Source organism: Camelina sativa, chromosome 9, assembly GCF_000633955.1.
Source record: "Camelina sativa cultivar DH55 chromosome 9, Cs, whole genome shotgun sequence".
Classification (NCBI taxonomy): Eukaryota; Viridiplantae; Streptophyta; class Magnoliopsida; order Brassicales; family Brassicaceae; genus Camelina; species Camelina sativa.
The window spans coordinates 19,679,824-19,705,210 of NC_025693.1; the positions used below are offsets into that span (position 1 = coordinate 19,679,824).

The 25,387-nt window shown below is 33.5% G+C and overlaps 4 protein-coding genes across 4 annotated transcripts; 3 read left to right on the top strand and 1 right to left on the bottom strand.

Moving 5' to 3' along the window:
- On the top strand, positions 9,265-13,515 carry LOC104711429 (probable pectinesterase/pectinesterase inhibitor 34). Its single transcript, XM_010428130.2, has 3 exons — positions 9,265-10,339; positions 10,516-10,652; positions 12,645-13,515. Exons 1-3 carry the CDS (start codon positions 9,363-9,365, stop codon positions 13,340-13,342), a joined length of 1,812 nt encoding a protein of 603 aa, XP_010426432.1. The 5' UTR covers positions 9,265-9,362; the 3' UTR covers positions 13,343-13,515.
- On the top strand, positions 13,931-14,937 carry LOC104711428 (probable pectinesterase/pectinesterase inhibitor 34). The gene has a single exon (XM_010428129.2). The coding sequence runs from the start codon at positions 14,033-14,035 to the stop codon at positions 14,762-14,764; it is 732 nt and encodes a 243-aa protein (XP_010426431.1). The 5' UTR covers positions 13,931-14,032; the 3' UTR covers positions 14,765-14,937.
- Positions 16,179-18,418, top strand: LOC104711427 (pentatricopeptide repeat-containing protein At3g49240-like). Its single transcript, XM_010428128.2, has one exon. It carries the CDS (start codon positions 16,284-16,286, stop codon positions 18,168-18,170), a length of 1,887 nt encoding a protein of 628 aa, XP_010426430.1. The 5' UTR covers positions 16,179-16,283; the 3' UTR covers positions 18,171-18,418.
- On the bottom strand, positions 18,578-21,314 carry LOC104711426 (protein DEFECTIVE IN MERISTEM SILENCING 3-like). Its single transcript, XM_019229351.1, has 8 exons — positions 21,237-21,314; positions 20,932-21,084; positions 20,386-20,659; positions 20,050-20,281; positions 19,710-19,901; positions 19,304-19,624; positions 18,980-19,199; positions 18,578-18,774 (listed from the first exon to the last, which is right to left on the bottom strand). The coding sequence occupies exons 2-7, from the start codon at positions 20,950-20,952 to the stop codon at positions 18,980-18,982; spliced, it is 1,260 nt and encodes a 419-aa protein (XP_019084896.1). The 5' UTR covers positions 20,953-21,084; positions 21,237-21,314; the 3' UTR covers positions 18,578-18,774.

Here is a 25,387-nt window from a genome sequence, read left to right on the forward strand (position 1 = left end):
TTTTTTTTTTTTTTTTTAATATTCGCTCTCTTAATAAGTTAATATATATAGCCTCCAATGGTAGTGTACCACTTCCTTTTTATATAACTTTCGGAAAATCTAACCGAATAAATTAGTAACACTCGGACCCACAATTTCATAAACCAAGTTTCCTTTATCAACTAATTTAATAGTTGACAATTTTTTTACTAAAATAAAAATTTGATAATGATTTATATATTATATCATATATGTCAAAGTCTTTATAATTATGTTGTTTAGAATGATTTAAGAGTTACTATAACACCTAATCTATTTCATTTTTTTTTGTGATTATTGTGGTTTCCAAAAAAGTTATACTGTATACTTTATTTGGATTTTTATACTTCAAATAACAGAAAAAAAAATTCTTAAAATCATACTTTTAGATTTCAATTTTAAATGTTGAAAATTTATGTTTGTCCATAGTTTTTGAGGTTTATAATTAATTTCTGGGAGAGTTTATGATATTTGATTTATATAGGGTTTAATTTTGGATTAATTTCTTAACTTTTAAAGATACTGACTGTTCTATCAATTTTGGTATAAGATATTCATAAACTATTTTTTGACTTTAAGATTCTTTTAATTTAGTATATACATATTCAAAACTAAATTAAATATTTTGATGAATGTAGTGCAATATAAAATGAATCTGTGGTGGTAAAGTTATTAGTTGTAAAGTAATTGAATAAACGGTGATTTTAACTAGGATTGATAAATCAAAGAACCAATAACACATAATTTAAGTCATTTTGGTCCAGTGGTAAAGGGAAAAAAGTCCCGCCATATGGGTTCGAGTAGCATTAGTCATGGGGGTTCGAATTTTAACATGGTTTCCCCCGGCTCCAGGAGATTAGTTTTTGGGCCTAACAAACCATCACTCCTGAGTTATAAGAGAAAAAAAAAAAAAAACACACATAATTTTAACAGAGAATTAAAAATCAATGATCCAGTAACACCCCTAAGTGATCTAAATGAAATTTAATGGACAGTGGACATTTTAAATATTGTTAATGAAACTTCACGAACACATAAAAAAAATGAAATATATAAATTTGTTCTTACAATTTTGTGAGTGGTATACGCATGGCTTGATTTTCATCCCAAGTCAAGACATCTTAACTTGATTATTCATCAATATGTAAACCTCAAAAAAAAAACAAAAACAAAAACNAAAAAAAAGGACATTTCGAAAACTTTGGAATACAATGAACTAATGAAGACACGAGAAAATAGATGGTTAAACTTATGTAGTACGTACAAAGTATTGTTCAACCTAAAAATTTAAAATTACATGGTTTGACCTCATTTACTCTCCATGATGGGGAGGAGAGTTGATTTTTAGGCTTTTAGTTTTAGATATAAAGAACAAAAAAAGGGACTACGTCGACGACGAATTGTGGTTCTGATTGGCTGACGGTCATACATTCCTAACTACTAGTACTAAATTATGAATTACTAATGGAGTACAATTTAAATATTCTAAAAGGCAATACAACTTGTTTTCTTCTGCAATGGATTAGGTTTTTTTATGCATACGACATTTTTTTTTTCAGTTTTCCCAGATATTTCATATATCAAAATCAATAAGACTATCTGACTATATATGACCTTTACACAAAAAAGACTACAAAATTGACTAAATTAATAATATCCTGTCTTCGGTTTCTATAATACTATATGATATGAATTTATTCGAGTAGGTTACAATAACTTTATACGAGTGGCCAAAATATACACACGCATTACGCATATATATATTGGGGGGAGGGTGGCAAATGTCTGAACATATAATAAAAACAATAACAAGATAATTCCTTTTTTTATTTTTTGAACAACAACAATAACAAGATAAATCCATGGGCAAACACGACACGATGCTAGTGACGTGACGACAACACAAATCAATAATAATTACATTGGCCATATAAAACCTGTTCATCATCATCTACCCACCATACCGCCTTTATATTTCACAACCATATATCTATAGTTTACATTTATATATGTAGTTTTATCTAGGAACTATATAACTACAAAGTCTACAATACTGACTTCTTAAATTAGGGTACTATTATCTACTTTATACGTCCCTTCTAAAATATATGTATTAAAAGAAAGTTGGTGGATAAGAGCCATTCCAATACCGGTCAAGTTTTATTAGTAATACTAGCAAAGTTTCACTATTATGTCTTGATGGAAGTTTAGCGTCTCCGCAGATTTTTTAAGACGTTTGATAACTCTTTTTGTGGGGTTTGTGATTGTGCACTGCCTCTAATGATTCTTTATTGTAGCGATTTCAATGGACATTTTTTTGGTATACTTTGGCCAAGTCCACTTTTAAACAGTCATGCTCATGGATATATTCATGGACAATTATATTCTTATGTCATTGCATCCCTTGAAACCAGGAGTCAATCTCGCTTTTTCTTTTGCGTCTCTCAAATCTCTACGACTCTTTACCCAATTCATACGTCGACCGACTAATACGAACCAGACAAAATGGTCTATCGTTCTCATTTTGTATGACTTGACATGTGTGGAACTCCGAACTTGTCTTGTATATCAGTTTGAATTAGTTCTCTATGTTTTTTGTTTGTATTATGCTTACATATTAGTATCTGACAATAAGAATATGTTTTTTTTTTTTTTCTGTCAATACAAAATTCGAAGAAACAGAGCAAAACCCAACAACTTAACCGAGCAAAAATCTAAAAATCTAAACAAAACCCACCCAATTGTCAATGCAACCATTCATTTTGTTTTAAACGATAAATTTTTTTAGTTTTTGAAAATAGAAAATAAAACTCTTTCCGTTTTTTAGGTTTGATGTTTTCTGAAAAAGTGGTTCCACAATATTGTTTGCTAAATCTTGTGTATAATTTTTTTCTAAGTTAACAATACTAGCTAGCTAGAGTAAGATCAATAAAATAAAAGTTCAAGTGTAGTAGGTATTACCAAAAATGAATCTTATCGATATGTACAAAAATTAAACACCTAATTATGAACTTTATAGTTTAAATATATAAACACAATGTTAAAAACAATTTTTAAAAATGGCTGTCCACTCGTTTCTGGTTCATGATAAGTTGGCTTTAATTAGTAATCTTACTAGAATACCAATCAAAAAGGTGTTTAGCTAAGCATTGAGAAATAGTAATTGGACAAAGCGGTTGAGGATAAGAAGATCAGAAAAGTAAACGAGTGGCTCGTCACCAATTAAATGTTGGAAATGGTTAGTCTACTGTCATTCTTGAGAATATTGATTTAAGTAAGTGGGGTCTTGATTGGTCGCCGATGAAACACAAGTGAAGAAAATTACTCATAAGTTTTTCTCAATGAACCCTCAAATTATAAAACGTCGCTGGTTTTGTAGTAAGGTACAAAACAAGAGTTAGGCCAATTTAATTTTTAAGCCCATAGTCTTGTGTGGAGAGTGATTGTAAGCCCATGGTAATGTCCGTAACTAGAGTTGGCCAATTTGTTACATCTTGGCCCAACACATAACTCCACACTTCATTTTTTTTTTTTTTTTTGGGACAAAGACTCCACACTTCATTCTCGCAAATATATCATTGATCTGACTAGTCGCGTTATTAAATCCTTTTTTTTTCTTTTCAAAAGGTCTTCTTGACCATTGTCATTGTGTCAAGAAGGAACACTACTACTACTAGCCAGTAGCCAAGCGATAAGAACCGGACATGAGTACCGAGTTGGGATGAGATTTTTTGCTCCACAGTACTGGTCGAATCGCTTAGCCCACAACTCACCAGCGATGAGCGATCCACCACCAATCGTCTAGTAGATCATGAAAATCTATTCTGAGCAATATATAAGAGAAAGTATAATACTGGCTTTAATATAATGACACAACATCAAAACATTATGTTTTTAGATCATACTTTATAATATATAAAGAAAGTTTGTGAAATAAAAAAAAGTTCTTCAGTTTTGATCCATTAAAGACATCTATTTGATACTATTTTTGGGTGAAAGAATCAAAATATATTACTGGCTCAAATCATTTTGTAAAGTACTACTTTTGTCTTTGTGTGTTACAAGTTGTGAGATATAGGTTGTTATGTTTTCATATCGTCGCAACCAAATCACATGGTATGTCATTCATCATCATTATTTTCGCAATCACTATTATCACTGGTTCGTTACAATAATGTCTTTCCTTCGTTGTTAATATTAATTATGTTAACCAAAAAAAAAAAGAGCCACATGTATTGGTACGTACTATTATACAACATGACAAAATATAGGATTACAATGAAATCTATATATAATATATAGCTGGATATATTATTATGTGTATATCCCGTTTATATGTTTATATATGCATGCATAAAGTCATGGTAAAGGTATATTGACCTTATAAATGAAAGTTTGATTTATTCGGTAGTTCAATTATATTCGAATCTATGCATGCATCGTTTACAACTCTATTTTTAAAGCATCTACTTTATGTTTTATTAAAAGATGACTAGCTATGACTACTTTTCGTTTGCTTAACCCCGAATCATAAGTTATAAAAGTAGCATAAGAAAAAAAAAAGAATTGAAAAAGAACTACTGCCTTCATTCATCCTTTTTACCCAAAAAGAAGAGTAATACATTCATTTCTTCGAATGCCATGCACTAACAACAAAATACAATAAAAATGAAAAGGAAAAATGTAACATGTCTATCTCAATCAACATATAATACTAGATCGAATCCTTAATGGAAAAATTATAGTCTTAAAAAACCAAATTAGATCAATAGAAAGTATCATGGTTATATGGAAGGATATCTAAATGTAATATGTCCATGTCAACATATAATACTAGACCAAATCCTTAATGGAGAACTCATAATCGAAAAAAGCAAGCTTAGATCAGTATGACGTATCATGGTTTATATGAAATGATATTTAACTAATAACTATAATATGATTAATCTTTTTAATGGATTATGAAATTAGGTCGCTATAAAGTGAGGAGCCAGAAGACACAAAACACCATGCATGGTGGTGGGTTTCGATATTGATGACAAAGCATCAACTTCTTGTGTACTAAAATTTACATTTGTAGTATTTTTGAATAAGCATAAAAACAGTATCATATATAACAGTGTTGGTAAGTAACACTTAACAATATTTATAAATTTATTTGGAATTTCATGGCTGTCAATCAATATTTATAAATTTAGCATGGTCGTAACATATAGTATATTTACAATGCATATCGCAACAAATCATTTTATAACATTTGTTATACGTACACGTAACAATACACTTATAACAGTATCGCACAATTTACATGTAACCAATATACTTCCATTAACGATGTGGCTATTCTAGAAGACATTTTATTTGGTTAGTGGTTGCTTCGGATGTAAATATATAGAAGATCATTTTGGTACTTCTTTACTCTATAGTAATCTACACTCATAAATTTTTCCTCTTATGGGCTATTAACAAACTGGCCCTTTTGGCACTCATGTATAATACCTACAACATGAGTACTTTTTAATTTTTAACATTGGTAGACACGGTCCTGGTTCTATAAATTTATTTTGACGTTAGTACATTTACCCTCATTCATTTAAATTACATTAGAAAAAAAGATATTGTCACTGTGTACAAACTACAAACAAGATTCTACATATTGATCTCGCTTAGTGTTGTCTATGTTCCTCTCAAAGTGTAGTACTATAGCTTCAAATAGCAAATACTAGAATCCCATACTAGCGTAACTCTTCTGCATCAAACTCCATTTGAACTTCGTATAAGCCATCCGAAACCATCATATCTTCCACTTTACACATCCGAAATTATTTGGATTTTGGAGGGTCATGATTACACTTGAGCCACCCTTCTGTCGGCATCCTCCATGGCATTGATCTGGTGCTTCATAAACACATTTAGTTTGTATTGAATAATTTAAGAAATCCATATAGCTAGCCACACGGATAGAGAGGTAGAAAGTAAATTAGAGACATCTTATATGAATCTTTCCATTCAAGCAACAAACTTTTATCTATGTTACTTTTTATCATTTCTTTTGGAACAACCTTTTAATTGATTTATTCAGAGCATTCCTAAGAAATTTTTGTTTAATAAATATAATAACTTTTATTTTCTCTTCACGAAGTTTCTTTTACGTTTTATAGCAAAATGACTGTTACATTCATTCAACTCATATATAATAATACTTTTAATCTCGTGTACACTATGATATATAACCAGAAAGCATTAGTATCGAAGAATTTAATTGGCGTATTCAGTTTTCTGTCACAACTTAATTAGTGTACTTACAAACAATTTTCACATGGATTTCTATATAAAAACGATTGATGTTTGGTTAGATTTGGAGTCTTCAAAATGAATTTCAGATTTTGAACTGAAATGAAACTTACTCCTTAAGTTAGCAACTTTTAAAATTAAAAAAGAAAGGTGCGATATAGAACTTTCCAAACATTATTGAACATGTTCTGATACTTGACTAAACCATATTGAAAGAGATGGCATAATCACTTTAATTATACAACACACACATCTTATCTATATATGATTTAAATATTCTAAAAAAAAAAAAATTAACGTCTAAATATGTATGCTTAATGCTTGGGTACGTCCCAGTCTCACTGCCTAATAAGATTACAAGAAAACGGGATTTAATCTGAATCAATATTTAACTATACAGTTACATAGTTTACATAATCAAATTAATATAAGTCTTGAACACGTTTTTGTATCGAGTCAGTTAGTCAGGGTTACGTGTAATTGGTATATATAAACTAACTAGTTTATGATCCCGTACATACGCACCGATTTAAAAATGTTGAAATCATTATGATTTATTCTCAATTTATGTGTTCATAGATCTTAAAATATATTTACATCTAATCGAAATTTGAATTCAAAAACTAATCGTATGGTTTAAAAATATTTTTCATGGCTGGCCAGAAAAAAATTATAACAACCTAGCTCACATTCATAAAATGTTTTTTTTTTCTTTTTTTACAAAGAGGGATCATATAGTTACAGTTATTTTGTTTGATGTATATTTGTTTAATTTTGATTAAATTTAATAATTATTAAAATTACATGTGTCAAGATATAATTGGTCAAGTGACATATAATTTATAGTAGAGAGGATTTCGAGATCTATTATCATCCATGTAATGTAAGTATGTAACTGTCTAATTGGTATAAACAAATCATACGGATTCATCATCCATGGAATTGTATGTACATCTGTTACAAATAATACAACTAAATTTAAGATAAATCCCTAGATTTAACATTATGCACATATTTAGAAAATAAATAAAAAATGAACAACGTTGAAAAAATAAAAATGAACAACGTGAGATGTCTGTGTAATCAGAAACAATTGGGGTCTTTTCTATAGTCGCATTCTGGCTTAGTTGAGTCGTTTTTTTCTTTCTTTGACAGGTTGATTTTGGAACAATTGCAAGATATATTACTATGAGATAATGTATAGATTTAATTTATTTCTATGAACTGTTTAAGTGTTTATAACTATTACGGGAATAGTCGTCATAAGAGAATATTACGGAAAAAAAACTCAGAAAATATAATGTTCACTATCATTTCATTAAGTTTAACCTTGGTTGGTAGGTGCCAGCTCATTTTCTTTAATAGCCACATTGCACACATATAATGTTGAGATTTATATGTAAATGTTTTAAATATGCCAAACTTTTACTAGTATATGTTTTCGATCCCCAAATAATCTAACGTAGTATTCATTACTAAGGTGTCGACTGGTTCTCCCGCTACCTCCCGCAAACGCTGCGTTTGCGGGTAGTAGCGGTTGCTAGCGATTGGTGCCAATCATACAAACCGCTTCCAATCGCTCTCAGCCGCTCCCAATCGCTCCCAACCACTGAATTCCAAAAGCTGCTTCCCGCAAGCGTTTGCGGTTGTGGGCGTTTGCGTTTGGAATTTTTTTTTTTTTTTGAAAAACTTGAAACAAATCAGTAATAATGAAATATATTTTATATATATCTTTTACCTAACTATTTTATTCATTAAAGATGGGAGAAAATGAACTACGGATACGATTGAGAATATTAAAAAATAAACAATTGGAAGAAAATAAGATTTCAATTAACAATAACCTGGAAAACTTGATGTAAATTTAATGGCACATCGCACATAAGTTCAAAAAAAATCTAAATAGATATACATTTCATCAGAAATTTAAGTAAATAAGATTATTTGTGAAAAATATAAAAACAAATAACGAGTGACTCTTCTGAGCTCTCGCTTGATCATTACTACCGATGCAAATACTGCCCCACAGAACTTATTGAGTGTGTGAGATTTGAGAAAGAAGATCTACGATCTAAAACATATGTTTAGTTATTTATCAAATTACTTGATTAAAGTTTTGGTAAAAAGTCAAATGCATAAAGTAATAAGTATTTCACTATGAAATTTATTTGTTTTTAAAATAATTATTTTAGTATTTTTAACGAATTTTAATTATAAATCAAGTTTAATAAAGTTTTTGATATTTTAAAATATTTATATAATTATATATCACATTTATTTATGTTCCAACCGCTATTGCACCCGCTGGTCAACCAGTCGTAAACCTCCCGCAAACGCACCAATTTTAAACCGCTAAACCAGTCGTTCAAAACGCTTAATAACGCTTGAAATTGCAATCTCCCGCTTCCGCAATCTCCCGCAATCGCAACCACAACCGCAGCGTTTGAACCAGTCAAGCCCTAATTTAACCACCACCAACATTATTTTGATACTCCATTATATCGTAATGTTGGCTTTTAATGAACTGTCGAAACTGAACGGCGCAATTACTTGTATCTAGAAAAATTAGTACTAGTAAATAACTTTTAAAATATTCTCAAAACTTAAGTGTATGTGGTAGATTTTTTTCTTTTGATATTATATATTTTTTTAATACATGTCGATGAATAGAAAACAAAATACGATATACGTTATGGAAAAATAAAGATTTGAAAACATAATACGTGTGGTTTCAAGGAATTTTCTATTCAAAAAAATTATGTCGACGAATAACACAAGCTCACTATCAAACGAAAGAATAACACAAGTAATTAGAACTAGGAAACAAGTAAATTGATAAAGCAAATTTTGTTCTTATGGTAAAATGAATAATTCAATGACGCGTGTCCCACCAATAAGCACCACTCACTCTCAAGTCCTCAATATATACTTCACATACAATCCTTTCACTCTTATATATAAATACCACACAGTCACACACATTGTTTTAGAATGTAAATAAAAACACAACCAAACTGAGTAAAGAAGAGACACTAAACCAAGAAACAAAAATGGGATACGAAAGGCTCGGACCATCCGGAGCAACTGGTTCGGTCACGAAATCCACTACTACTACTACAGCTCCGATCTTAAACCAAGTTGCCACGTCATCACAACCGGAGAACAACCATCGGAGAAGCAAGAAGAAGCTTGTAGTGTCATCAATCGTCTTAGCCATCGCACTCATCCTCGCCGCCGGGATATTCGCCGGAGTAAGATCACGTCTCAAACTAAACCAATCCGTCCCAGGCCTAGCTCGTAAACCAAGCCAAGCTATCTCTAAAGCTTGTGGGTTAACTCGTTTCCCCGAGTTATGCGTTGACTCACTCTTGGACTTCCCTGGCTCACTCGACGCTTCCTCCTCCAAAGATCTAATCCACGTGACGGTGAACATGACGCTTCACCACTTCAGCCACGCTCTCTACTCATCCTCCTCCTTCTCCTTCGTCGACATGCCGCCACGTGCTCGCTCAGCTTACGATGCTTGCGTCGAGCTGCTAGACGATTCAGTCGACGCGCTATCACGCGCGCTTTCCTCAGTCGCATCATCCTCAGCGAAGTCGCAAGACGTTACAACGTGGCTTAGCGCGGCTCTGACGAACCACGACACGTGCACAGAAGGTTTCGAAGACGTCGACGACGGTAAAGTGAAGGATCAGATGACGGCGGCGTTAAAGAATCTCTCGGAGCTAGTTAGCAACTGTCTCGCGATATTCTCGGCGAGTCACGAAGGAGACGATTTCGCCGGAGTGCCGATACAGAACAGGAGGCTGTTGGGAGCGGTGGAGGAGGAGGAAAAGGACGAGAAGTTCCCGAGATGGATGAAGAGAAGAGAGCGTGAGATATTGGAAATGCCGGTATCTCAGATACAAGCTGATATTATCGTCTCGAAAGACGGTAACGGCACGTGCAAAACCATATCGGAAGCTATCAAGAAAGCTCCTCAGAACAGTACTCGCCGGACTATCATCTACGTCAAGGCCGGAAGGTACATTTACCCTTTTACCCTTCGCATTTACCAATGTTTTTATATTAATGACTGTTGCGTCCGTGAATGACGAAAGTGAATACTTAAAATACCTGTACGGAAGGTTTAATAATTGCGTATCTGACTCTTACTGTGATCTCTGTGTTTTATTATTTTTGTTATTTGGGAAAAAAAAGATATGAAGAGAACAACCTCAAGGTCGGTAGGAAAAAGATAAATCTGATGTTCGTTGGAGATGGGAAGGGTAAAACTGTCATTTCAGGAGGGAAAAGCATATTTGACAACATTACTACTTTCCACACGGCGTCGTTTGGTGAGTTTTCTTAATAAACCTCACTCTTCCTTTTTACCATTACCTTTTTTCACTTTTTGGAACTCGTTTCAAATAATACAACAATAATGATAAATAGTTTAAACTTTAAAGTGAAAACAAACACGTAGAACCAATGTTACTATTGCAATTAAAAAAAAATACAAGGAAGATGTATAAACTGATACACTAATCTTTTGAAGATCTTTTTAGTGCCATAAAAGAAAATTTTAAAGATCTTTTTGTGTTGATTAAAATCTTAAAAGGGAGCTACACGGTGGTCAACATTTATGATATAATAAATGTTCCTTTTCTTTTGCCGTGGTTTAATATATACTTTTTGATATACATATTTTTTTTTACTGAAAAGGGTATTTTATTAATATATAAAAGTTAAGGAATGAAGAATATATATATACTTTGAGGAGAATTACTGGAATCAGATACGTGAAGAGGGGCCATGAGCTAGGCTGTCTATAGATATCGGATTGATAGGGGTTTTTTATAAAAAAAAAGTGTCTGATTTTAGATTCTCTTAAATTCAGAAATTTTTACGAATATTAGTTGTCTTTTCACCACTTGTGTGTTTATATTCTTTCATATGAATTATGGACCACTAAAAGAAAGCTATATATTTTATGTAAAACTTGTAAATAGTAGTAGTAGTAATGTACTCGAACCAGTAACAAAGTCAATATAATGGACCACTAATTTTTTGTAAAATAGTGATATTTGATTCCTTTTTTCCTGTTTTGGTATTTTCTCAAACTTTTTCGCCGAAGGCACACTCAGTAATCCATTTTTAAAATTATATATTTTCTTTTAGTCGTTTCTTTCATATAAACCAGTTTTGAAACAAACGTCATTTACCCATTTTCGACCACTTCGGCTAAAGAAGAACCTTCTTACCGCAGACTGAAACTTTAATTTACTTTTGACCAACTTTTCTATCGCGCATGCTTGTTAAGACTTAAGACCTAAGTTGTAGTTCTTACGTAAGTTTACTTGTTATGTTCTAGTCTTCTAGAGAAAACCATGATATGGTTCTTCGAAAACCATTGAAAATTCAAAATCAATCATCATATAAACTATCATAAAAATCTAAACAAATGTACTTGTTTGGGAAGTTCTAGTTTAGCAACAGTTTCGGTTCGGCTCAGTATTTTAGAAAACTTCAATTTGATCTGATCTTATAATGCTTTCTCGGTAGCAGTATACACCTATTTATTGGATTGACTTTTCCATATGATTACGATTGAATTCGGTTAGGTAAAACACACTAACACTGAATCGGACATCCTATGTGATGCTGCCGCTTATCCAACTACAACTCACATGCATGTTGTTGTGGTTCTTATGTTCATTAAATACACACAACTCAAATCATAGAACATTCTTTTGATAAAAAAATTGTTTAAATACTACTTTACATTCATCTTCTATGCCATTTCCTAAATACCCACATCCACTTACGCTCATAAATAAATGCATACTTGATACTCTATATATGTATGCATTGCATATATGTACACACACGCACACATGAAAATACAGATATGCAAACACAAATAGAAGAATATGAGCGTATCGTAAGGTTCGAAGTTAGGCCGCGCAATTACTGACCACACATATTTGTATATAAAAAAACATGCATGATGGGAGACAGAGAAGAGTAGCATTTATTAACATATATAGTTGGAGGTGGGTCATGGCTCATTATTTAGTTGAACGCGTTAGAGACCACTAGCTCACTAGTTTTGTTAATTTGCATACAACATTTCTAGGTAACGACATTTCTCGCATACTAGTTTTTACTTTAATTACATATAAATATTTATTTGAAATGGTTTCGTCTGACTGCATTTGTTGCGTCTATATTTAGCCCTTAAACATGTACATGTAGTTTTTGGACCTTTCTAAATATTTTTATTTAAAGAGTTAGTAAAGCACAAAACATAATTATGCTTTTTCTTGTTTTGTTTTTTTTTTTTCCAGCTGCGACGGGAGCTGGATTTATTGCAAGGGACATCACATTCGAAAATTGGGCCGGTCCAGCAAAGCACCAAGCCGTGGCTCTCCGCATTGGAGCTGATCACGCGGTGATCTACCGATGCAATATAATCGGTTACCAAGACACACTTTACGTCCATTCAAACCGCCAATTCTTTCGTGAATGCGATATCTACGGTACTGTCGATTTTATCTTCGGGAATGCAGCTGTGGTGCTTCAAAACTGTAGCATCTACGCACGTAAACCCATGGATCTTCAGAAAAACACAATCACGGCTCAAAACAGAAAAGACCCGAACCAAAACACGGGAATATCGATACATGCGTCAAGGGTTTTAGCCACATCCGATCTCCAAACGACAAACGGTAGTATCCAAACATTTCTAGGCCGACCGTGGAAGCTATTCTCTAGGACGGTGTATATGATGTCGTATATCGGTGGTCATGTACACACGAGAGGTTGGCTCGAGTGGAACACAACATTTGCTTTAGATACGTTATACTACGGAGAGTATATGAACAGTGGACCGGGGTCAGGTCTCGGGCAACGAGTGAAGTGGCCTGGGTATCGAGTCATCAATTCAACTGCCGAGGCAAACCGGTTCACGGTGGCAGAATTTATATACGGTTCGTCGTGGTTGCCTTCGACCGGAGTTTCGTTCTTGGCCGGATTAAACATATAGATAGAGAAAACTGAAATGCTTATGTTTTTTCCGATGAATTGTTTCATTCTTACTGGTCCTTATATTAATGGACATATATCATTAATCCTATAAATATATATATATTTTAACTTTTAATTGTATTTTCTCAAGAGGTATTATTCAATAAGATCGTCTCGAGGGTAATTCCATTATTTTTCTTGGCAAGATCTATGATCCAACTCGATCGGTGGGATTACCACCATACAAAATTTTTTAACTAGTTTGAATTACATACATTTTGTCCTTAAAACGAAAATAAAATAAAATTTACTTTTAATTATTTTGTGTGTGTGTGTGACAACAAAACGAGAGCTAAAAAGTCCAGCGACATTATTTTCTTGAAAACCGACTAAATGGGGTCGAAAAGACTGACTATTAAACACGAATTGTATTCAAACAGTTTAATATTGCTTTTAAAACAATAATTTCAAGCATATAAAAAACAAATAAGTATGAATTGGATGTGTCGGTGCTGATGTGGTGGTGAGAGCGACTGAAAGAGGAACCGAATAGGTCACGGCCGATGACCGACACTGACAGNTTTATTTGAAATGGTTTCGTCTGACTGCATTTGTTGCGTCTATATTTAGCCCTTAAACATGTACATGTAGTTTTTGGACCTTTCTAAATATTTTTATTTAAAGAGTTAGTAAAGCACAAAACATAATTATGCTTTTTCTTGTTTTGTTTTTTTTTTTTCCAGCTGCGACGGGAGCTGGATTTATTGCAAGGGACATCACATTCGAAAATTGGGCCGGTCCAGCAAAGCACCAAGCCGTGGCTCTCCGCATTGGAGCTGATCACGCGGTGATCTACCGATGCAATATAATCGGTTACCAAGACACACTTTACGTCCATTCAAACCGCCAATTCTTTCGTGAATGCGATATCTACGGTACTGTCGATTTTATCTTCGGGAATGCAGCTGTGGTGCTTCAAAACTGTAGCATCTACGCACGTAAACCCATGGATCTTCAGAAAAACACAATCACGGCTCAAAACAGAAAAGACCCGAACCAAAACACGGGAATATCGATACATGCGTCAAGGGTTTTAGCCACATCCGATCTCCAAACGACAAACGGTAGTATCCAAACATTTCTAGGCCGACCGTGGAAGCTATTCTCTAGGACGGTGTATATGATGTCGTATATCGGTGGTCATGTACACACGAGAGGTTGGCTCGAGTGGAACACAACATTTGCTTTAGATACGTTATACTACGGAGAGTATATGAACAGTGGACCGGGGTCAGGTCTCGGGCAACGAGTGAAGTGGCCTGGGTATCGAGTCATCAATTCAACTGCCGAGGCAAACCGGTTCACGGTGGCAGAATTTATATACGGTTCGTCGTGGTTGCCTTCGACCGGAGTTTCGTTCTTGGCCGGATTAAACATATAGATAGAGAAAACTGAAATGCTTATGTTTTTTCCGATGAATTGTTTCATTCTTACTGGTCCTTATATTAATGGACATATATCATTAATCCTATAAATATATATATATTTTAACTTTTAATTGTATTTTCTCAAGAGGTATTATTCAATAAGATCGTCTCGAGGGTAATTCCATTATTTTTCTTGGCAAGATCTATGATCCAACTCGATCGGTGGGATTACCACCATACAAAATTTTTTAACTAGTTTGAATTACATACATTTTGTCCTTAAAACGAAAATAAAATAAAATTTACTTTTAATTATTTTGTGTGTGTGTGTGACAACAAAACGAGAGCTAAAAAGTCCAGCGACATTATTTTCTTGAAAACCGACTAAATGGGGTCGAAAAGACTGACTATTAAACACGAATTGTATTCAAACAGTTTAATATTGCTTTTAAAACAATAATTTCAAGCATATAAAAAACAAATAAGTATGAATTGGATGTGTCGGTGCTGATGTGGTGGTGAGAGCGACTGAAAGAGGAACCGAATAGGTCACGGCCGATGACCGACACTGACAGTAGGGTCCACGATTTTGGGAACCTTATGTTCTACTCGTTCCTTCCATGTTCTGTGACTTAACTATCAATATTTCAATAATACCAAAACACCAATTTCGTCACTTTCCAAATTAATAAACATGTTTTCTTACGTTATACTCCTATTACATATCATTGAGATAACATTCACAAAAGAAAATTGACGACACAAAGTATAGCTAAGTTACGTAACCTCTAGTGGTTTATTAGCCTCACGTCAGCAATTTGAACCTGCTAAAGTCAAATTATATATATACGTCAAATAAGAACCCAAGTGTAAACCCAAATTACCCATCTATCATAAGTCCCATAACTAATTAGTTATATATAGTAGTATAGTACTACTTTTCAGGAAAAAATTTAATGACCCCAACATCTAGCATACTTATTTTGTGAAATAAAAATCCAAAAAACAAGAACCCTATGATTGAATAATTCATCTTAGAGTTAAAAGATCAAAATTTACGTCTCTTCAAAGCGATTTTAAATGTTTTCGAATTTGAGATATTCGGTTAGTAAAAGACAGCCCAAATATATTCTTCCATTTTGCTTCAAAAATTCAAAAAATTCAAAAAATATATTATGAGATCAAATCTTTTTTTTTTTTGGTTTTCTTTTTCTTTTAACAATTTCAATACTATTTGGAAAAAAAAATTTCATCAATTCCTAATGGTTACAGATTATTTGTTAAATGTGATATAGTTATTTCACCTAGTGGAAACAACAATGGATCGCTACAAAAACTCGAGCTGGCGGCCCAAAAGAGCCCATATCTGAATGGCCACACCAACACTCACTTATCCTCGTTCCCAAACAACCCCTAAACCTCATCGTCTCCACACTCCTAAAACCCTAACAAGAACCCTTTAGCTCTTCTCATTTCCTTTTCAAAGGAACCATTTTCCCAAATCCCACTGAGAAATCTCAAACATTTCCAACCATGTCGATCTCCAAAGCCGCCTTTTTCAACCACCTCCAAACACTAGCGAGATCCTACCGTCCCCGTGTCCCGCCGCAGCCATTTCTCGCCGTCCGATTCATGTCATTCGCGACCCAAGAAGAAGCCGCCGCTGAACGTCGTCGTCGTAAGCGTCGTCTTCGTATGGAGCCACCGGTTAACTCGTTCAACAGATCTCAGCAGCAATCACAAATCTCTAGACCGATTCAGAACCCTAACGTCCCCAAATTGCCTGACTCTGTGGCTGCTGTCGTAGGGAAACGCCTCGATCTCCATAACCACATCCTGAAACTGATCCGAGAGAATGATCTTGAAGAAGCTGCTCTGTACACTCGTCACTCTGTGTATTCGAATTGCCGGCCGACGATTTTTACAGTGAACGCTGTTTTAGCGGCGCAGCTTCGGCAAGCCAAGTATGGAGCGCTTCTGCAATTGCATGGATTCATTAACCAAGCTGGTATCGCACCTAATATCATCACTTACAATTTGATTTTCCAGGCTTATCTTGATGTTAGGAAACCTGAGATTGCGTTGGAGCATTACAAGTTGTTTATAGAGAACGCTCCGTTGAATCCTTCGATTGCTACTTTTAGGATATTGGTTAAGGGTTTAGTTAGTAATGATAATCTTGAGAAAGCTATGGAGATTAAGGAAGATATGGGTGTTAGAGGTTTTGTTGCAGACCCTGTTGTTTATAGTTATCTTATGATGGGGTGTGTGAAGGCTTCTGATGCTGATGGTGTGTTGAAGCTTTATGAGGAGTTGAAGGAGAAGTTTGGTGGGTTTGTTGAGGATGGTGTGGTTTATGGGCAGTTGATGAAGGGGTATTTCATGAAGGGGATGGAAAAAGAAGCCATGGAGTTTTATGAGGAAGCTACTGGAGAGAATTCAAAGGTAAGGATGAGTGCTATGGCGTATAACTATGTGCTGGAGGCTTTGAATGAGAATGGGAAGTTTGATGAGGCTTTGAAGTTGTTTGATGCGGTGAAAAAGGAACATAACCCGCCGAGGCGTTTGGCTGTAAATTTGGGAACTTTTAATGTGATGGTTGATGGGTACTGTGCAGAAGGAAAGTTTGGGGATGCTGTGGATGTTTTCAGGCAAATGGGTGATTTTAGGTGTAGTCCTGATGCTTTATCGTTCAACAATTTGATAAATCAGCTGTGCGACAATGGATTGTTGGCTGAGGCTGAGAAGCTTTATGGTGAAATGGATGAGAAAAAGGTGAAGCCTGATGAGTACACATTTGGGTTGTTAATGGATACTTGTTTCAAGGAAGGTAAGATAGATGAAGGAGCTGCGTATTACAAAACAATGGTTGAGTCTAACTTAAGACCGAACTTGGATGTGTATAACCGATTGCAAGATCAGTTGATTACAGCCGGGAAACTCGATGATGCAAAATCCTTCTTCGATATGATGGTGAGCAAACTCAAGATGGACGATGAGGCTTACAAATTCATCATGAGGGCGTTAAGTGAAGCTGGTAGAATCGATGAGATGCTCAAGATTGTGGATGATATGCTAGATGATGAGACGGTCAGAGTGAGTGAGGAAATACAAGAGTTTGTGAAAGAAGAGCTGAGGAAAGGAGGAAGAGAGGGAGATCTGGAGAAACTAATTGAAGAGAAAGAGAGATTGAAAGCAGAGGCAAAGGCGAAAGAGTTAGAAGAAGCAGAAGCAAAGAAGAAGAGTCAACAAATTAACATAGCTTCATTAATAACTCCAAAAGTAGTGGAAGCAAAGAAAGAAGAGGCAAAGCTGCAATGGGAAAATGAAAATGGTGGTGTTGAAGAAGCCGATGTGGTGGAGATGACTGAAGGAGTAGAAGCAGGTGGATCAACCGGTCAGGATCTGCCTTCTTGCTGATGGTCTTTTAGTACTTAATTAGAGTCTCTATTTATCTTCCTATTATTTAACTTTATGTAATTAGGGATTTGGTTGGGACAATAAGCTATAATTTGTCACTTGCTATAATGCAGGTTTGGCAAAATCCTTTTTTCTTTTTCAAGTTTGCTTCTGCTATTTTCTTAACATGTTCTGTAGCTACTTTGGCCATTTGTTTTACATCATGTCTGTGTATACGTTTCTTTAATAATCTGACAGTTTGAAGTTAATAGTGAACGAGATGTTTGGGAACATTGATTTTCAAATTTCCGTACAGGAAACAACAGAAACATATCATCATTAGAAAATTTTAGATTATATACACACACGGTCAAGTCAAAACCAAAACAAATAAAAGTCCAGAAACGCAGAACCGAAGCTAACCGTTCTATACCAAACCGTTTTACTACCATTCCAGAAAATTTATTTAAATCTATCATCTGATTATAGGCTTTTCCATAGTAAAACATCAAAAAGTTAAGCTGGAAACAAGTTTTTATAGTCAAAATAGGATTCCTTTAGGAGGAAGGGTCACTGTCACTTAGAGTTCCATGCGCCTTTGCTTCTATCTGGGTGTGTTCATTTGCTGGGGCACCACAACATATAAACAGATCAATGTTAGCCATAGAAACTTTTCAGGTAGAGATATTTGAAGCTTTGAGTTAAAACCGAAACAAAGATATGATCATATAGACGATTCCATGATTTGCTTCAACGGACATATCAAAGTTTGGACTTAGGTTGAAGCATCTTAACTATGATAGAAGAGACATGAGAATAAGTCTCACTACCTAATTTGTGGATGAACTCTGAGTCAAGCATAGAACAAACTCTTCTTTCTTCTTGCCAAAGTTGAGGACAGCATGCTCACGGAGGACTTGCTCTCGCTTAATGTCCTCCAGTGTCTTGTCCTTCTTCCATCTCAGCTCTTTCATTTTCTTTTCTGTCTCATTATAGTTGTCCATTGTGCCTGAAGCAATTGGCTTCGCAAATCTCACGCTCACCTCATCACTGAAAATTGCATTGGTTTTAGGACAGTGGAAAACAGCAAGAAGAAAAGATAAGAACCCAAAGAGGGAAATAAGTTTCGGTTTATAAGATTGTGAGAATGTTACCGGTTTCCAAGGTTGATGATCCCCGGTGTCCTGATGATTCCTCCATCCAAAGATACTGCACCATCACTTATGCATGGGAGAGCACTAACCATATCGACCCTTGTTTTGTAAACTTGAAGGCGGGAGAATAGACTGTAGAACAAGGTCTCACGAAGACCATATCCATATGATGTGACACAGAGCAAGTAAGCTGGATCGATTTGTATCATATTCACTGCAAATCCGAGAAACCCGGGAGGACACTCACCATTAGGCAATCTTGGTTTCAGAAGATCAAGCCTTCTTTGCGGATCATGAGCTATGTGCTTACCAACATACGGCCTAGAAGTCATCAAATGAAGTTATTAGACAAGGATTACAGATGGAAGTGTATCTAATTAAATTTGTAATACATCAATATTAGTACCTCAGGTTCTCAAGGCAGATGACATCAAAATTGTCTTCAATCGTTCTGTCAATTGAAGCGCCAAGTCCGTGAAGGCCAGCATTTCTATCAATGTTGCCTTGGTTGTCATAACTCTCTAAAGCTGTAACATTGTCATAATTCTTGCATACAACTGCCAACATCAAGCGAGTCCCTAAATAATTCGACAAAATCCTGCATTTTTAAAATACCACGAGAGAAACTAGTCAGTTTACAGATTACAAAAAAAAAAACATAGCAAGAAAGGCTTGTAACAATAGAAACAGTGACACTGAGAATTTGAAGGTAAACTGAAAAAGTGACAGTGAGAAATGGAACTAACTGGCTGAGGTTCTCATCATTGACCTTCGCAAGTTTCGCTACAACACCAACAACACCTTTTGTCTGCATCCACTGAGAAGCCTGAGCGCCATGACTAGTCTCAACTAGACCTAAAACTCCAGCAGCTGATTTTGCGTGGCGAAGGATCTGTTCATTAATATCTTCACCTTGAAGATTGGCATCAGAGTTTTCACTTGTAGGAGCAGGAGACGACTGAAGCTTGCTCATTTGAACTGCAAAAGAAAATGAAACAAAGACATTTGTAATTCACAAGAAAATCTCAATCCAAAAAACAACAACAAGTAGCTGACATGCAGCTATATGCAATCTCAAGAACCTTGCAAGTCGAGGATTGCTTCATCCAATTTGGTTTTCTGAGCCTTGAGAAACTTGAGATTATCCTCATGCTGTTTGATTTTGTTACCCATAACTTCAAGATCAGACTGAAGCCTCTTGGAATTGAAAATAGCAAACTCAGCTTGAGCAATGCCTCCTCCTCCTACTCCTCCTCCATTCTGAGTTTCACCTCTTGGAACTGGTGAAGATTGGTCCAACCCCATCATCATCGGCGATGGATCTCGAACATTCGAAGGAGTGCTCTGGAACGAAATCTACAATTCGATACAACAAAACAAAAAAACCCTGAATCAAAATCCAATCTTTCATAAACCCTCAAAAATACATCCAATGTTCGCATGCAATCAGAAAAAGAAGCGAAATTTGGAGAGTAGATACAGTAATATACAAGAAAGTTCGAGTCTTTCGACTCCAGATTCACAGAAATCGCAGAGAGATGTTGATCGCGTTAGAGAGATTATAGACTTTAAAGTTCAGATTTTTACGAGTTATCACGGTGAGATTAAAGAGAGATTCTTCAACTAACCTGATGACCAGACGGATACATTGCTCCCACAGCTTCAATGTTATCACCGGAGAATCTCTCTATCTCTCTCACTCTCTCTCTCTGCTTTGGCTTCTTCTCCCGTCTCACTGAGTCTTGCGAGGATTTTGATTTTGCAGGTTTTTTAGTCTTCTTCTGAAATAAAATCAGCCAGGTGTGACGTTTTTTAATTAAAAATATACCCCAAAGTAATAAAAAGATTTTTTTTTGTCAACTATGATTTTGGGAATTTGGCAAAAAATGCAAAGAAAAACTTCATAGAAATAAATGTTTGATAAAAAAAAAACCTTCTCTCTCTTATCTCACTTCTATCCTTTAGAGAGAGAAGGCGATTTCCGGTTAACCGGAATTTTATTTCTATTTTTTGTTTTATATATAGTTTTCTGACTATGTTCGGATCTAGCTTTCCATTTAGTTGGTTTTCTATACTATTAATTAGGGAGTACACATAAAATAAAAATAAAAAATTATAACATATATCCATGTTGTCAAACAGACCTACTTGCCTACATAATTTTTAAAAATAAAACAACAGATGATTTATTTTAAGAAATCTTGAAATAAATCAGTAATTAATTTACCAAATATCTAAAATTTAGGGATTATTTCTAAAACTAAGCTTATATATTTAATTAGATCGGTTTAATAGAAATTGCAAAATCTAGACAGTTAATTCATTATCCAAATTGAATCATCCATATAGATTCAAACATATGTATATGTATTAACTGAAAAATAAATAAGATTTTATATAGATTTTTGCTGTTTTAAAAGTAAAAGTAAAAAATGTTTAGCCTGACTCTTTCCACCCTATAAATAGAGTAATCGATTTAACATTCACATATCATATAAATCATTCTACACTATTTGTGTATCTCTTTGTTTCTGCAGAAGAAAAAAAATGTATGTGTCTTAGTATTTAAATTTGCATATGCATATTGCTAACATCTACTATATTCTTTTTTTAGTTAACCAATATTATGTTCTATGTTCTGTTTATCATTTATTATTCTTATGAATTGTTAAATTTATAATTTTCTGTCGTGTACATAAGCATATACAAGTCAAGATCTTTTTCGAAAGCATATATTTTTTACCTAGAGATTGTATATAAGGGAGGATTGTGGTATGAACGAATGTTCATCCAATTGACATAGCATTTGTAAAACAAGAAAATTACCTTTAATTGCTTAAAAGAAGTCCACATTTTTCATATGAATCCGGTAAACCACAAAATACTATATTAGTGTTTGTTTTCTTCAGTTTTTATATAGATTTATTTAAGAAAACTCTATAGAAAATTCTTATTAGGGTATATAGTTGAGCCTTGATTTAACATTATCAATTTACTTTAGAAACCAACACATAAAAGTACAATTTAATCTTCTATGACTAAATTGTAAATTTGTAATCAGCTGTATGTATTAAATTATATTATTTTTTTTATTTTTTCAAATATATGATGTGAACAATCTTTTTTTAAATGACACTATAACTGGGGATGTATATATGGAAAAGAAAACAAACAACACACATCAGTGGCGGATCCAGAAAACAAATTGGTATGGGGCACATATTATTAATTAATAATTTAAAAATTTATATAAAAAATATTAAATAAAAATAATTTCTAATTACTTTTAATATATTAAAATTATAAAATCAGAAGAGAGACAAAATTATTTTGGTTTCTAAATATACTTAATTACATATATCATATAGTATATATAATTTATTTGCTAAGCTACAAATCTTAACAAACATGTAATTTTTTTTATAAAAACTATAATCGACATTTATAAAATATCACATAAATCCAAACTCTATGAAAAAACTACAAAAGAGATAATAAAATGTTTACTTAGTTACCTATTTTAGTAAAAAATTTATAATTCAAATCTAATCTTTACAGTTTCAAAATAATAATTTTGTTTCAAAAGCCAAAATGGAATTACAATGGTTAAAGTAAAAGTATAAAACTAACATCTATTTGAGAAACTATAAAGTATAAATGGAATAAGAAAATTCGATCAGAAAAAAAAGGAAAAAAAAACATGTTAGAACTTAGAAAAGACACTAAAAAGGATATGTAACAAGAAAAAATATCGGACAATAACTAAAATAAAAGGGAAAACGTCCTATTTCCCCCTCGTAACTATCATATCGTACTAGATACACTCCGATCTTTGACCTCGTTCTATATCTCCCTCAAACTAAACTGCTCCACCTATTTTTACCCGAATCCATAGTTTTATTTTTATTTCCCCATCGGAATATCATATATTATCTATTACCCCATGAAACTTGGTTAATATACGGTTTACTGTTGGTTTACTATTTGACTAACCAACTAATGAACTTATTTAACCAGATTAAACCAAAATTCAACCCAATTACAAAACTAAACCTAAAAAACTCTAAAATCAAAAATTCCCAAATCGATTTGTCTTCTTCTTCCTCTCGTTTTCTTCTTTTCAAAACCCTGCAAACAATCATAAAAAGACAGATAATCAAAACAATGACTTTTAAGTACACATATACCTAAAAACAAATTATTCTGTTTATAAAAGTATATATTTTCGACAATCCAGCGATTATTGGAGAACCAACAAGAAGTCTAACCATATACGCAGATGACAAAAGACCATCTTCAAAGTTGGTTAAGCTAAACTCTCCAGTCTCCCCTGTATCAACACAAAAATAGAGAAAGAGAGAGATCAATAATCGTTTTTAAATTCACACAATCCATAACAAAAATTATAAATTAATTCCACATAGTCACGCTGAAGAGAGAAAGAGAGAGAGAGAGAGATGGACTTTGAAAAATCTACCAAAGAAATAAACAAAATTGCTGAGAGATTGTGATATTCTTTTATCCGTTTGTAGAGAGATCAATATGCACTCGATCCAAAAAACAAAAATCCAGGAATCGTGTCAGTGTTTGCAGATTCAAGAGCTCCTTCATGGAGAATAAGTACATTTTTTTCAGCTTGACTCGTTGTAGACTCCAGATTAGCTATCAGCTAAGCCTAAGCATTGGTGAATATATGTTTTGATTTTCGATATCCTTATTCTTCTCATTCTCTATAACAATTTAATGTTCTTTACCTCAAAATTGTTCATGATTTGTTCTTCTGGTTTAGCCGTTTAGGGTTTTTACAAAACAAATTTAGGGATTTTTGATTTCGAGTGAAGAACATGACGGGTCGGGTTGTATATGTTACTTGGGTTATAAATTGATTTCATACCGGTTTTATGTGGGTTTATAATCAGATTTAATTTCAAAACCATTTAAACCAAAGTCAATGGAGAAATAGCAATAGAATTATGGATTCGGGTAAAAATAGGTAAAGCAGTTAAGTTTGAGAGAAATACAGAACGAGGTCAAAGATCGGAGTGGATATGGTACGATATAATAGTTCCGAGGGGGAAATAGGACGTTTCCCCAAAATAAAACAATAAAAGTATCTGACAAAAAATATAAAAAGATGAAGAAAGCAGACAAAAGTTCTAAATCTGGGCATCGAACAAGACACCCGAAACTTAGAGTGGGACACTACGTAACCATACAAGCTACATGATCACAATAACAACTAATCCCTTAAATGAAATTTAAGTTAGTATGGGGCACGTGCCACACCCCATGACACTGTAGATCCGCCCCTGACACACATAGCAGTAAAACTTTATAACATGAGTACATTGAAATTTGTTTTTAAGTCATCATTATCTTTAAAAAGGCTATAAAATTTAAAAAAATATTACTTTGCAAAATACCACATAAGATTAGAAAATTTAGATAACAACTTATTTTTAATCATTTCCAGGCCAACCGCTGGTCTGATCCAAGTTTTAAAGTACTGATTAACACTCAAACACCCAAATATATATAAACCAAAATGAAACTGAACCAAAAACCAAAATGACAAAAATTGGGTTACGGATGTTATACTAAATAAATATGTTTACACATACTAAATAAATAATTCTAACTCTTGACATGTTCTATAACATGATAAAATACATTTAATGTTCTCAAATAAATCTTACTATTTTCAATTGAACTAGCATAAGTTCAAAATAAAATAAAAATAAAAAATACATAAAATATGTTCTATAACAGTTAAAATATTATAAAAAACATCTATACTAGTAATTGGGGAGCACACTTAGGGATACAAAAAAAACAAAAAAAAACATGACATATATCCATGTTGCCAAACATGTTCAATTACTTATATAATTAAAAATAAAAAATAAACAATATATGGTAAACAAAATCTGTTAGTCAAAAATCTAATATTTATGGAAACAATAATTACGAATTTAATTGTAAAATAAAAATTGCCCTATATTTTTGGAAATGGTTTAAAGTTTAAAGTTTGCTTCCATAATAATCAAAGAATTTAAATCAAAAATTATATATATATATATATAT